We start from the raw sequence: 15133 nt of genomic DNA, 5'->3' as shown, positions 1-15133 counted from the left end.
AATCTCCCTCTGTTGCTTAGGCTGGAGTGCACTGGTGTGATGTGTAGCTCACTGCATCCTTGAACTCCTGGGCTCAAATGATCCTCTTGCTTCAGTGTCCCAGATAGCTGGGTTTACAGGTGTGTGCCACCATGCCTGGCTAATTTTTTTTTTGAGATTTTTGTGTAGATGCAGGGTCTTGCTGTATTGCCCAAGCTGATCTCGAACTCCTAGCCTCAAGTTATCCTCGCACCTCAGCCTTCCAGAGATTAGTACGACCCTAAAAAGCTCAATCAGTTTTTATTTGAAGCCTTATTGTGGTTAAATATTCTTCTTTGGGCCTGTGAGGTACCATGCCTCCTTCCATTTACATCATCCCATATCTGTGGGAAAATGTGTTTATAAACTGGCAGATGCCCTTCACCCTTTTGGTTTACACTACATGATTTAATCATAAAGATGGCATTTTATGAATCAAATAAAATTATGAAATATTAACTTTTGTGATAAAATTCAAGGATAAACTAGTAGAACCTTCATCGGAGCACGAAGCATTTGGAATCACTAACTGAGAGACCGCCACCCATGGTCTGTTATCCATGCCTCTCTAGGAAAGTTGTGTTTAATTCAATGCAAATAATGGGCAGATTTCTACAGGACATACCTACCTTAGTGATTAACCAGGATGTTTATTTCAAAATAGTTCTTTCACTGATACTTATGTTTAACATTGATATGTCATCAGTTAGTCACTTCAGCAGTATTTATAGCATCTTCATTTTATAGTCCAGGAAACAGACTGTCAGCAGTCAAGTGACTTTACCAAGGAAGAATAGCCTGAAGGGATGAGAGCATCCTGATGTCAGTATATTTGTTTCTGGTGTTTTTGTTGTTGTTGTTGTTTTGTTTTGTTTTTTGTTTTTTGTTTTGGTTTTGTGGGGTTTGTTTTTTGTTTTTTGTTTTTTCCTTACTGGAATCCACAAAATAAAAAATTCATTTTACACTGTGATTTTAGTACCTTTATTCTGCATTTGAAACTTCACAAAACATTACTTACCCTTATGACTTGTAATGCATTAGAATATTTTCTAATCTCTTTTTTCTTTCTTTAATGTTGTCTAAAGCACCAGACTGATGTCATGACCAATGACAGGTGTGACCTGCACTTTGAATAACACTAATCTAAATGAATTTCCAGTTGGATTCTCCACTACAAACATGAAAAAAAAAAAGGGGGGGGGATTAACAGCTTGACTTAAAAGGACCGTCTTGTTTGCTCACCAGTGTAATGCAATCTATTTTCCTTAGAGATATTCTAGAAAATAGCCTGAGGTGTCAGGAATATGAAGATGCAAGATAATCTTAAGATATATTTATGCAATCTATACGAACTGGGCTAAAACCAAGCCCTTATTTGTGTGTGTGTGTGTGTGTAGATAAATCTTAGAGTCAAAAGCCTGTTCTGGGCACAGTAGCTCATGCCTGTAATCCCAGCACTTTGGGAGGCTGAGGCACGTGGATCACCTGAGGTAGGAGACCAACCTGGTCAACATAGTGAAGTCCCGTCTCTACTAAAAATACAAAAATTAGCCACGCATGGTTTTGGGTGCCTGTAATCCCGTAATCCCAGCTACTCGGGAGGCTGAGGCAGGAGAATTGCTTTAACCAAGGAGGTAGAGGTTGCAGTGAGCCGAGATCACGCCCCTACACTCCAGCCTGGGTGTCAGAGCTAGACTCCATCTCCAAAAAAAAAAAAAGAAAAAGAGCCTGTTCTTTGTGATCTGGTATGGGCTTGTTCCCAGAAGACATTCAGTAAATATTTGCTGCTCGAGTGAGTGACAGTGGTACCTACTGGTTTGTTTGTAAATTCAGTGTTTCTTTGAAAGAACATAGGAAGTAGAAGGAAACTGAGAAAACCGTATTTAATCATTTCTATGTAAGGGGTGTGTTTGCATTCATCCAAAAGTGCTTAGTTCCAGCCTGTCTTCATGGACTGATCCTAAATTCAAGTTAGCACATAAAAGTCACGGCCTGGGTCTTAGTTCTTTGAGTCATTTTTCAGGGACTCAACTTTCTTCATCTTAAAAATGAGTGTTTTGACGCTGGACGTGGTGGCTCGCGTCTGTAATTCCAGCAATTTGGGAGGCCAAGGTGGGCGAATCACAAGGTCAAGAGTTCAAGACCAGCCTGGCCAATATGGTGAAACCCCATCTCTACTAAAAATATAAAAAATTAGGTGGGTGTGGTGGCGAGCGCCTGTAGTCCCAGCTACTCGGGAGGCTGAGGCAGGAGCTTGTACCCAAGAGACAGAGGTTGCAGTGAGCTGAGATCACACCACTGCACTCCAGCCTGGGTGACAGAGTGATACTCCATCCAGGAAAAAAAAAAAAAAAAAAATGAGTGCTTTGGAATAATAACATTAGTCCCCAAACTATTACAAGTCATGATTCTTAGAGAAAACCAGGAAGTACTAATTTACTTGACCCCTCTATATGAACTAGGAGTGGTTTGATTTAAAAATGTGACAGAGAGGTCTGTACATCTGTGGTAACATATTTTTCTGTTATATTTGCTACATGTTTATACTTGTGTTGCCTATCAATCATTTATTAGTGGGCAGCAAAAGTTTATCTTCAGATTGGAAGATGACCTCCATGTTTGATTGTAAGAACAGAGCAACATTGTATAATGCTTTACAGAAATATCAATCAGGCCTAGGTAACCACCAAAACTCCTTTTAGTCCTAGACTCTATGTTCTATATTCAGAGAGATCTCTCTTTTGATACATGCCATTTTTTCTTTTCAGTTTTTCCTTTAACGTATCTCTCCCTTTTGTGCAGGAATGACATCTTTGTGTTCCTGTTAAGCACACGAGCTGGAGGACTAGGTATCAATCTCACTGCTGCAGACACAGTAAGTAATGAGAGTACAATCAATTAGATATGCAGGTTTTCTACTATGAAACCTACTGTGCAGGTTTTTCTACTATGGCATTCAGTTTGTGTTACCCTTTGCTTTTGTATCACAAACTTGCAAACTTTTTATTTCTTTGCCTCTTGTATTAAAAGACTCTAGTTGCTCTTTGACTGGAACTAGAGTATTTTAGCTTTCCTTACGGACTTTACTATTCATTTTCTTTGAATAAGTTTGTTTTTGTTTTTGTTTTTTGAGACAGGGCCTCACTCTGTCACCCAGGCTGGCACGCAGTGGCATGATCATGGGTCACTGTAGCTTCTTCAACCTCCCCAGTCTCAGGTGATCCACCCACCTCACCCTTCCAAGTAGCTGGGACTACAGGCATGTGCCACCATGCCCAGCTAATTTTTGTATTTTTTGTAGAGATGGGGTTTCGCCATGTTGCCCAGGCTGGTCTTGAACTCCGAAGCTCAAGTGATCCACCTGCCTCCACCTCCCGAAGTGCTGGGATTACAGGCGTGAGCCACTGTGCCTCACCTGAATAAGTTTCTTACACATTCATTCGACAGCTATTTCACGAATGCCTACTATGTGTCTGATACTGTTCGAGACACTTAGGGTACATCAGAGAAAACAGACTGGAAAAAAATCAGTCAGTCCATCCAGATTTGTTTTAGGAGCTATAATTGAACACATCAGAAAGGATTATTTTGTTACTCTTATGCATTATTCCATTAATGGAAAAACCCATTTTTTGTATCCTGAACTTTAAAAGGTGGTTGGAGAGCAATGAAAAGGGTAATTTCAAAAATAAGATTGAAAAGACATTCCAACAAAGTATCCACTCTTTCCTACCCAGTCTCCTTGCAGGAATGCTTCAGTGTTTGAAAGGGGGAAGAAAAGAGGATTCCTGGCTGAGTGTGGTGGCTCACGCCTGTAATCCCAGCACTTTGGGAGGCCAAGGAGGGTGAATCACGAGGTCAGAAGATCAAGACCATCCTGGGCCAACATGATGAAACTGTGTCACTACTAAAAATACAAATAAATAAATAAATAAATAAGCTGGCGTGGTGACACGTGCCTATAGTCCCAGCTACTCAGGAGGTGAGGCTGGGGAGTCCCTTGAACCCGGGAGGCAGAGGCTGCAGTGAGCCAAGATCACATCACAACACTCCAGCCTGGGTGACAGAGCGAGACTCTGTCTCAAAAAAAGAAAACAGAAAAGAGGATTCTTTTTGAATCTCAGAATTATTCCTAAGATTCAAATATATTTAATAAAAATTTTAGTAACTTTGAGATTTTAAAATACATAAATAGGAAATTGTTTTATAAAAGGCATAACTCTAAAAATGCCACTTAATATAACTATCATGGTGCCTCTCTGAAATATAGAACGTCAGAATCCCCACAACTATGAGGAGAAAGCAAACTCATGAGGGTAATGGAGAAATGAGGTACAGCAGTGTAGAGGCTTGAATAGATTCACAGTAGCAGGGGGAATATCTCTCTTTCTCTCTCTCTCTCACTAATCTGATGCTACAGATTCTGTAATAGCAACTATAGGATGTACCTTCCTTGGCATCTAAACTTTCAGTCAGTTAACCAGGTACGGCAAGACATCAGCGCCCAAGGGCCACTGGAGGCATTGCTGGGTAGCTGTACGTCCTCAGCATCTGTCATCCTATGAGAGGGCTGCCAGTGTAGTGTGTGGTGTTCTGTGGGTTCTCTGATGTGGTGGCTCACTTGAGCCATATCACATAGTTTCTACCGTATCAGATAGTAGAAACTTGCCTTTCTCCTTGTTATCTCTTGGTTCTCTGCCCTCTGTATCTTTTAAGAATTTCAGGCCGGGCACGGTGGCTCACGCCTGTAATCCTAGCACTTTGGGAGGCGGAGGCGGGCGGATCACGAGGTCAGGAGATCGAGACCACAGTGAAACCCCGTCTCTACTAAAAATACAAAAAATTGGCTGGGCGCGGTGGCTCAAGCCTGTAATCCCAGCACTTTGGGAGGCCGAGACGGGCGGATCACGAGGTCAGGAGATCGAGACTATCCTGGCTAACACGGTGAAACCTCGTCTCTACTAAAAAATACAAAAAAAAAAAAAAAAGAATTTCAACATAGTCATACTCTCAATGTGAGTACAAGATTCATCACTTTGTCCCAGCTGGTCTTTTGGACTCCACTCTCAGTTCCCAGCTTCATACCTGTTGATCCAAATCCATTCTTTGCTATGCTGGTACTCTGTTAATTTCTCTGTACCCTTTATTAATCATGCCATTCCTTTGATTAAAACTCTTCAGGAATTCTCCATCAATTATAAAATAAAGTATAAGGCTCTTCATTTGTGTCCTTTATCTACCTTTACAGCCTAATTATCAGACCACTTTCCCTTCCAAATTTTATATTCCAGAAATAATGATTGGCTTGTAGTTTCCTGAACACACCGTGCCATATCACACTGTTGGATAGTGTTCCCTCAGCCTAAGTCATCCTCCCATGAGTCTCCTCTTCTACCTGGTGAACTTCTGTTTGTTCTTTAAAACCCCATTCAGGTGTCAATATTCCTTCCCCAGTCCCTCCCTTTATTCAAGTTAATCAAAATGCATTGTAAGTAATTATTTTATATACTAGACTTTGGCCTCAACAATGGAAGGAAGTCAAAAGTCTGCATTTCTAGGCTGAGCACGGTGGCTCACACTCGTAATCCCAGCACTTTGGGAGGCCAAGGTGGGCAAATGGCTTGTAAGACCAGCCTGGCCTACATGGTGAAACCCCATCTCTACTAAATATACAAAAATTAGCTGTATGTGCTGGCGCATGGTTGTGGTCCCAGCTACTCGGGAGGCTGAGGCAGGGGAATCACTTGAACCCAGGAGGCGGAGGTTGCAGTGAGCCAAGATCGCACCACTGCACTCTATCCTGGGCAATAGAGTGAGACTCCATCTCAAAAAAAAAAAAAAAGTCTGTATTTCTAGTACCTGGAACAGTTTCATTTGTTCATTCATTCATTCATTCATTCCTTAGACAAATGTTTAATGAGCATCCACCAAGGGCCCAGCATTGTTTTAGGCACTAGGAATTCAGCATGCAACAAAACAAAGTTCCATTTCTATCTTCTTAGTTACTATAAATTACATTTCTAGTGGCAGGAGAGGAGACAAAGCATAAAGAAATGGAAAAAAAAAACTAATAATATGGGGCCAGGTGCGGTGGCTCACACCTGTAATCCCAGCACTTTGGGAGGCGGAAGCAGGCGGATCACAGGGTCAGGAGTTCAACACCAGCCTGGCCAATATGGTGAAACTCTCTCTCTAATAAAAATACAAAAAAATTAGCTTGGCATGGTGGTGGGCGCCTGCAGTCCCAGCTACTCGGGAGGCTCAGGCAGGAGAATTGCTTGAACCCAGGAGGCAGAGGTTGCGGTGAGCCAAGATCACGCCACTGTACTCCAGCCTGGGCGACAGAGCAAGACTCCATCTCAAAAACAAACAAAAAACTGATAATATGAATGCTATGAAGAAAAATTCATCAGGTAAGGAGTGATAGCATGAGAATGATCAGGGGTTGCTGTTTTATATGGATTGGTAAGGCATCTCTGATAAGGTGACATTTGAGCCAAGATCTGAAGAAAGTAAGGAGGTAACCTAAGCATATACCTGGCAGAAGGAAGAGCATTCCAGGCAGAGGAGATAAGTGAAAATCCCTAAGGTGAGAACATGCTTGGCATAATCAAGCAAAAGGAAGGAGCCCAGAGCGGGTAGAACAGAATCAACTATGGGGAGAGTAGTATGAGATGGCTGTTGCAGAAGCAGATCATATAGGGTTTAGTAGCCATGGTAAGAACTTTGAGATGGAGAGCAATTGCAAGAGTTTGAACAGAGGAGTCACATGATCTGGTTTGAGTTTTAAATGCATCCTTCTGGCTTCTGTTTAGAGTGGGAGAAAAAAAGGAAACACTACAAGGAGACATAAGCAGGAGGAGTATCAGACGTTAAGTGGCAGTGTCACCCAGGCAGCAGAGTCTGAAGTTCAGAAGAAAGATTAGGGTTAAAGCTGTATTTTCTTTTCTTTCCGTTTTTTGTTTTTGTTTTTGTTTTTTTGGAGACAGAGTCTTGCTCTGTCATTCAGGCTGGAGTGCAGTGGCTTGATCTCAGCTCACTTGAACCTCCACCTCTCAGGTTCAAGTGATTCTCCCACCTCAGCCTCCCGAGTAGCTGGGACTACAGGCGCACAACACCATTACCAGCTAATTTTTATGTTTTTAGTAGAGACGGGGTTTCACCATATTGGCCAGGCTGGTCTCGAACTCCTGACCTCAGGTGATCTGCCTGCCTCGGCCTCCCAAAGTGCTGGGATTACAGGCATGAGCCACCTGGCTTTAAAGCTGTATTTTCAAATCATGAGGCTGTAGATGATATTTAAGACCGTGAGGCTGTATGAGGTCACCTGGGAAGGTCTAGCATAAGTTCATTTTATTAAAATATGTTTCTGTTCTTCTCAGCTTGCCTATCTCAGGTTTAGTCTGTGGTTTCTTAAGGAATAGTTTCTCTGGTTGTTCATTTAAATGGTTAAAAAAAGAAAAAAAAAAAAGCAGGTTTAAAAGGAGAGATGTACATCTTGCTTCCAAGGTTCACATAGTTTGCCCTGTAGGAGTAAAGAGCATCCTGCCAGCCACAAAGAAGCAAAGTAGACTAGGCCCCTGATCCATAAGTAGAGGAATAAGAGTAGGAATTCTTTTTTCATCTTGAAGGCCAGAGAGGGGCTCTAGGCTGGGCATGGTGGCTCATGCCTGTAATCCCTGCAGTTTGGGAGGCCAGAGGTGGGTGGATTGTTTGAGGGCAGATGTTTGAAACCAGACTGGGCAACATAGCAAGACACCATCTGTACAAAAAGTTTTTAAAATTAGCCAGGCATGGCGGCACATGCCTGTGGTCTGAGCTCCTCGGGAGGCTGAGGTGGGAGGTTTGCTTGGGCCCAGACTGCAGTCAAGACTGCAGTGAGCTGTGATTGTGCCACTGCACTCCAACATGGGCAACACTGAGCCCCTGTCTCAAAAAAAAAAAAAAAAAAAAAAAGGCTCTGAATACTCTGATTTCTGAATTCTGAAATAATTTACATTTTAATTTTGGGGGAAGGGCTTGGGGATTCACTTGTAAATTAGAAACTCCTGGAATAGTTCTTAGAAAAATGAGACATCAAGATTGAAATTAATTCCGAGGATGTACTATGTGTGTGTGTTGCTAGAGAAACAGTACGGTTAGCTGCTTTCTGGCATTTTTCCTTTGCCCTGAGATTTATTTAGCTTTGGGATTTCCCCAGAACCATTTATGGACAAGGAAGAGATTAATCAACCTAAAAATGTCAGGAAAAACCTAATGTCTTATGATTGAGAATGCATATGTAAAAATGTGGTACTCTTATCTGGCCTTCTCTGTTAGTAAAAACATCATTTTAGCAAATGATGTATAGCAGCTGCCTCTTGCTGTGTCATTGTTTGTATATTCTTCCTGAAGTAAGGTTATCTTTGCATTTGACTCTGTTTAGTAAGGGGTTGTTATAAACTGCACTGTTTGTGTTTCTGTGTCAGACCTATTTTAAATGCTTATGTGTAAGGAGAATGAAGAGCTTTTCTCCCTTTGCAGAGATTCAAGAAGTCCTGTCTCACAGGACAGCTTGTAGCCCTCTGCGGGGGCCAAACCTCCTCTCATTCTCTTGGGAGAAAAAGCTCCACCCTCCAAGTGTTGGTCCAACTTTTCCCAGTTGTTCCTCTAGAAATTTTCCTGTTTTAAATCTCACTCTCTCATCCCCTGAAACTCCTTCTCATTGACCTATGCAGCCAGGCCCCTCTACCAGATGGTAACTGTCACCTCTCTTCCCCTGTGCCTGCCCTGCTTGGTGTTTACAGTGTCATGAAGGCACTGACTATTGTTTCCCCTTAGTCATTGCTGGGCCACGCTTTGTGGATTGACTTGCCTTAATCTTTCCTAGTTAAGTCAGTTGTTCTAGTCCTTTCATTGTTGTTTTTCTCTACAATGTCTCACTGAGCTCCATAAACCCTACTGCCAAGTATAGGCGCCATCCCTGTCCCACTGCGGTGCATTGTCTCCCTCACCACTCCTTCCAGTTCACATCGTGGTTAATTCAGTGTTAGATTAGATGATAACCACACATCTGTCTTGGTTTTTAGTTCTCTCACTCTTGTTCTTAACCTGTTAGTTTGTACGTATTTCATATTTTCCCCTGCATAAGTATTTTTCTCAATCCTATTTTATTCTCTTTTCCTCCCAAATTCCCCACCTCTTGGAATCCATTTAAAGGATAAATATCTTCTATATTTGGAGATTTTTGAAGTTAATATTGTAAACCCATCTCCTTAGGCTTTAATCTTACTGTTTATGAACTCAAAAGAACACAAGTTGAATCAGGTTTGGTTGCCACTGGGTCTTCTAGGAAAAAATGTGAATATTAAGACAGTACCTATGAAGCAATTCATAATATGGCTCTCCCTCCACCCACCTCTACCACGCGCATCCCCACATTATAAATTCATGCTGAACCATAGCCTCAAGCTTAGACAGCTCAAGATACTATCTTTTGGGTGTGACATCAGCCCTCAAATTCCACATGTGTAGTCATTTTAAATACATTGGGCATCATGGGACAACATGAACCAGAAAAAAGATGAAAAAAAAGTACACTGGGCAAGTAATGTTATCCTCTAGTCCAACTGAACGTCTTCATTTTTGTTAGCTGTGTTTTCCCTGAAAGTTCAAACTAGGTCTTCTGGAAGTTTGTATGTCCTCTTTGAAACTCCAAAATGTCCTGTGGTCAGGTTTGTTAAGTTCCTCTAGAGGTGACAAGCATTGTGCACTCCTAAATCTTAGGTTTGCAGGACACTAGATTGACAGTAAGGTTTCACAGTGACTTTCTTTGGCCAGCAATTTGCAGTGTTCTTCCCAAGGATTCTAACCTGTGCTAACAATGGAGGGAAACCATTTTGGCCAGGCGTAATGGCTCATACCTGTAATTCCAACACTTTGGGAAGCTGAGATGGGAGGATTGCTTGAGCCTAGGAGTTTGGGGCTGCAGTGAGCCAATATGCCACTGTACTTCAGCCTGGGTGATAGAGCAAGACCCTGTCTCAGAAAAGAAAAAGAGAGAGAGGCAGAGAGAAACAGTTTCAAGAAAGATGACTCACTCTTTCAAATAGTACACATGAAATAATTGGACACCATAGAAGTTAGTGATTAAGTGGGGACTTGGGCCAAGGTAGGTAAGCAATGCCAAGTATTGTTACTACTATAGGTTGCAGAGGGAGACTGTTAGGTCACTCTCCACCCCAGCCCCTTGCTGTGATCTCAGACCAGTCTCTAGAAGAGTTTTGGGATTCTAGTTCAGAGAAACAGCTTGAACAAAAAGAGGTGTACACAAACGTATTATAAGCCAGGACCACTGAAGAGACCCATCTGTCTAAAGGGAAGGGACATATTTGTGTTAGGAAAGAATAGGAAATAAAGTTGGCTCTCTATAGCAGGGCCTGATTATTTAGGAGAGTTTGGACATGGCGTGTAACTGGCAGATAGCTGGAATGGCCCACAGTGGTAGCCAAGGTAGACTGAAGAGGAAAGAGACTGAGATCTAAGAGTCCTGCTGATGTAACAGAGCGCTAATCCAGATGTAGGTTTTGAGGGCCTGGTCCAGAATGGTAACAGTGGGACTGTAGAAAGGACAGGTTCATTTTTGAAACAGTGACTGGATTTGGTGACTTGTGATTGGATATAAAGGACGACACATGAGATATGAGGACCATTTTGAACTGGTCCACCATGTTGGATGGTAGCCTCAAGAGCTGAGGACCAAGGAGTTTGTTTTAGGATCACTTAGTGGTGATACATTTTGTTGTTAATTTGTTTGTTGCTCAACAAACTAGAAGTCACTTCCAGAGACCTCTTTAAACATTCCATCCTAGGAATTCATGGGCTAGTAAATGACTGTTGATGAGAGCCTGAGAATTCTAGGGAAAGCCATGCCTGTTTCCAAGATGGCCCCAGTGTTTTGTTTTATTTTGTTTGTTTTGAGACAGAGTTGCTCTCTTGTCGCCCAGGCTGGAGTGCAATGGCATGATCTCAGCTCACTGCAACCTCCACCTCCTGGGTTCAAGCGATTCTCCTGCCTCAGCCTCCTGAGTAGCTGGATTCACAGGTGCCTGCCACCACACCTGGCTAATTTTTTTTTTTTTTTTTTGAGACGGAAGCTCACTCTGTCATGCAGGCTGGAGTGCAGTGGTGCAGTGTCGGCTCACTGCAACCTCCGGCTCCCAGGTTCAAGCAGTTCCCCTGCCTTAGCCTCTCAGGTAGCTGGAATTGCAGGTGCGCACCACCACGCCCAGCTAATTTTTGTATTTTTAATAGAGACGGGGTTTCACCATGTTAGCCAGGCTAGTCTCAAACTCCTGGCCTCAAGTAATCTACCTGCCTTGGCCTCCCAAAGTGATGGGATTACAGGTGTGAGCCACCATGCCTGGTTAGTTTTTGTATTTTTAGTAGAGATGGGGTTTCACCATGTTGGCCAGGCTGGTCTCTAACTCCTGACCTCAGGTGATCCACCTACCTTGGCTTCCCAAAGTGCTGGGATTACAGGTGTGAGTCACCACACCTGACCTGTTTTGTTTCTGAGACGGGGTATCGCTCTGTCACCCAGGCTGGAGTGCAGTGGTGCAATCTCGGCTCACCTCAACCTCTGCCTCCCAGGCTCAAGCAGTCCTCCCACCTCAGTCTTGTGAATAGTTGGGAGCAGTGGTGCTTACTTAGGCAATGTGATTTTGGATAAATGGTCTAGCTCATTTGTGCCTCATTCTCCTAAACTACAAAATATGTGAGTCTTAACAGTATTTAAATCATGATCATTATCGGATTTTTTTTTTCTCAGCACAAATAACAGTGATAATTCTGGGATTTAAATGAGTTAATGCACTTAGAACAATGCACTATAAGTGTTAACCGTTAATGTTATTAATGTACTAAGCACTACATTTTAACTATTAATATTATTGCTACTCTCTTTTTTTTTTTTTTTTTTTTTGAGATGGAGTCTCGCTCTGTCGCCCAGGCTGGAGTGCGGTGGCGCAATCTCCACTCACTGCAAGCTCCGCCTTCCAGGTTCACGCCATTCTCCTGCCTCAGCCTCCCGTGTGGCTGGGACTACAGACGCCCGCCACCGCGCCCGGCTAATTTTTGTATTTTTAGTAGAGACGGGGTTTCACCGTGTTAGTCAGGATGGTCTCGATCTCCTGACCTCGTGATCCGCCCATCTCGGCCTCCCAAAGTGCTGGGATTACAGGTGTGAGCCACCGCGCCCGGCCGCTACTCTCTCTTTTTAAGTGAAAACTGAAAAAAATAAAACAGGAGCATGTATCTTTTGCTCAGGGCATGTGAAGGAATGGCTTTGTATCTTCTAAGAAGATGTATCTTAGCTCAGTATCATAGAAAGGAATCAGACCCTACTGACACCAAACTGTTGCAAACAGACGATTGGCTGGGTTGCTCTCAGAATTTCTGGTCCTTCCCTAAGAGTGCTTCAGTTTTTACTATATTCTATGCAGGTGATTTTCTATGATAGCGACTGGAACCCCACTGTGGACCAGCAGGCCATGGACAGGGCCCACCGCTTGGGGCAGACAAAGCAGGTTACTGTGTACCGGCTCATCTGTAAAGGCACCATTGAAGAACGCATTCTGCAAAGAGCCAAGGAGAAGAGTGAGGTAAGCACAAGGGAAAGAAATTCCTGCCCTGATGGAGCAAACAGAAAGTCTGACCACATCGACTGGATTGAGACTATTTAAAACTCTATTGCCTTTCATTGGTCCTGATGAAACTACAATTTCTTCTGAATAGAAAATAAAATCAGGTCCCATGCAATAGCAATCTTGACTTCCCTGGCCATGCCTCATTCCCTTTCCCCCAGAATGGTTTCCGTAGCCTGGATCCAGCTGTTGTTCATGTGGAGACTGACACAAGTAATGGCCTCTCGCATTCAGAGGAAGAAGGATTGACATTTTTGAGCTCTTATCCTAATACTCTCAGCTTATCTCCCTCTGAATTGTATGCCAAATTTGTTAGTTTCCAAAGAAATTATTATTTTTTGTTTTCCATCCTGATTCAGTACTATTAGATTTTCTAGTTAGCAGTTCCAAGCAAAGAAGTTATCATTTTCCTTCTGTCAGACAAATAATCTGGATGAGCCAATCAAATGAACTGAAATGAAAAGGGAGAAAGAAGAAATAGGAAACCAGAGGCCTCACCTGAGGAGTGGGTTGAGAACGATGTGTGTCTTTTTCGGGATATTTGCCATAATGGAATGGATGCCTGGAGGTGACATTTTGATCTGCTTTGGTGTAGATTCAGCGGATGGTGATTTCAGGTGGGAACTTCAAACCAGATACCTTGAAACCCAAAGAGGTGGTTAGTCTTCTTCTAGACGACGAAGAGTTGGAGAAGAAACGTATGTACTCTAAACCTCTAGACACTCCCCTCACGTGTCTGAGAATGGAAGAGGTACTTGGCTGTGTGCCAAGGGTAGGCAAAGCCAAAGGCTATATTTAGAGAAAATATTTTTGTGCTAAAAACCCGAACAAGATTGTGTTCTGGGCCGGGCATGGTGGCTCATGCCTATAATCCCAGCACTTTGGGAGGCCAAGGTGGGCAGATCACCTGAGGTCAGGAGTTTGAGACCAGCCTGGCCAACATTGTGAAATCCTGCCTCCACTAAAAATACAAAAAATTAGTTGGGCATGGTGGCGGGCGCCTATAATCCCAGCACTTTGGGAGGCCGAGGCAGGAAAATTACTTGAACCCAGGAGGCGGAGGTTGCAGTGAGCCAAGATCGTGCCATTGCACTCCAGCCTGGGCAACAAGAGCAAAACTCCGCCTTAAAAAAAAAAAAAAAAAAAAAAAGGCAAGGTGGCTCACACCTGTAATCCCAGCACTTTGGGAGGCCGAGGCAGGTGGATCACGAGGTCAGGAGTTCCAAGACTAGCCTGGCCAACCTGGCGAAACCCCGTCTCTACTAAAAATACAAACATTAGCCAGTCATGGTGGTGGGCACCTGTAATCCCAGCTACTTGGGAAGCTGAGGCAGGAGAATCTCTTGAAGCTTGGAGGCGGAGGTTGCAGTGAGCCAAGATCGTGCCATTGCACTCCAGCCTGGGCAACAAGAGCAAGATTCCATCTCGAAGAAAAAAGAATGCGTTGTGGAGTAGAGGGCAAAATTTGTGTGTATTTTAAAGGTAAATGTGGCTTCAAATAATGTAGCTTGCACAAGGAAGGCACCTGACTTCTTAGCAGTAATAAATTTGCTCTTCTGCCCAGAAAAATGTTTTTATGGAAAAGTTGGAGAAGCACGCAGCTCTAACCGTACAAACCCTCCTCCCATGTGTTTTCTGGCTTTTGAGAGCATTGGGTTTCAGATTAATCCTGTGAGACTTTGAAGCCTTCCACAGCATTACAGCAGAAAATAAGTTCACATTTGCCAGCACCTTCTAAAACCTTTCAGAACTCTACAGCCATGCTCAATCTGTGCAAAGCAGAGATAATAAAAGGCTGAAATGAAAAAGGGAAAAAGAATAATGTGAGGAAAGGCCTATAATAATTTTTTTTTTTTTTTGAGACAGAGTTTTGTGTGTTGCCCAGGCTGGAGTGCAGTGGCGCAATCTTGGCTCACCACAACCTCCACTTCCTGGGCTCAGGCAATCCTCCCGACTCAGCCTCTGGGGTAGCTGGGACCCACGCACATACCACTGTGCCTGGCTAATTTTTGTATTTTTATAGAGATGGGGTTTTACCATGTTGGCCAGGCTGGTCTCAAACTCCTGGGCTTGAGCAGTCACCCCGCCCTAGCCTCCCAAAGTGCTAGGATTACAGACGTGAGTCACCACACTGAGCCAGCCCATAATACTTAAATACAGTGTGATTTAAACCCAAAGCTGAGAATCCAAGTTAGAAAACCACTGGTTATCTGCCTTAAACAGATAGAAGTGATACCTTGGAAAATAAACATCGGGGGATATGGCCACCTTAATTTTAAGAAAGTGAGGATTATGATTACCACAGGTACTTCATCAGGTCTTCATTTATCTTCTTGATAGTGAGGCTGCGGCAGGAAGAGAAACGGCAACAGGAGGAAACCAACCGAGTGAAAGAGCGCAAGCGGAAGCGGGAAAAGTATGCAGAGAAGGTA

The 15133-nt window shown here is 43.2% G+C and overlaps 1 protein-coding gene across 4 annotated transcripts in view; it reads left to right on the top strand.

Annotated features, from left to right (window-relative positions):
• INO80 (INO80 complex ATPase subunit) overlaps window positions 1–15133 on the top strand; it is a 140623-nt gene that overhangs the window by 119013 nt on the left and 6477 nt on the right. For all 4 annotated transcript variants that reach the window (XM_008016982.3, XM_008016985.3, XM_008016984.3 and 1 more), the window contains 4 exons: window positions 2821–2893; window positions 12501–12659; window positions 13297–13399; window positions 15042–15130. In XM_008016982.3, the coding sequence (XP_008015173.1) occupies window positions 2821–2893; window positions 12501–12659; window positions 13297–13399; window positions 15042–15130 (424 nt within the window). The remainder of the gene's footprint in view (window positions 1–2820; window positions 2894–12500; window positions 12660–13296; window positions 13400–15041; window positions 15131–15133) is intronic.

This window comes from Chlorocebus sabaeus, chromosome 26 (genome assembly GCF_047675955.1).
Source record: "Chlorocebus sabaeus isolate Y175 chromosome 26, mChlSab1.0.hap1, whole genome shotgun sequence".
Taxonomy (NCBI): Eukaryota; Metazoa; Chordata; class Mammalia; order Primates; family Cercopithecidae; genus Chlorocebus; species Chlorocebus sabaeus.
The sequence above is the reverse complement of the archived record's forward strand: the minus strand, read 5'-3'. Positions and strand labels throughout refer to the sequence as shown.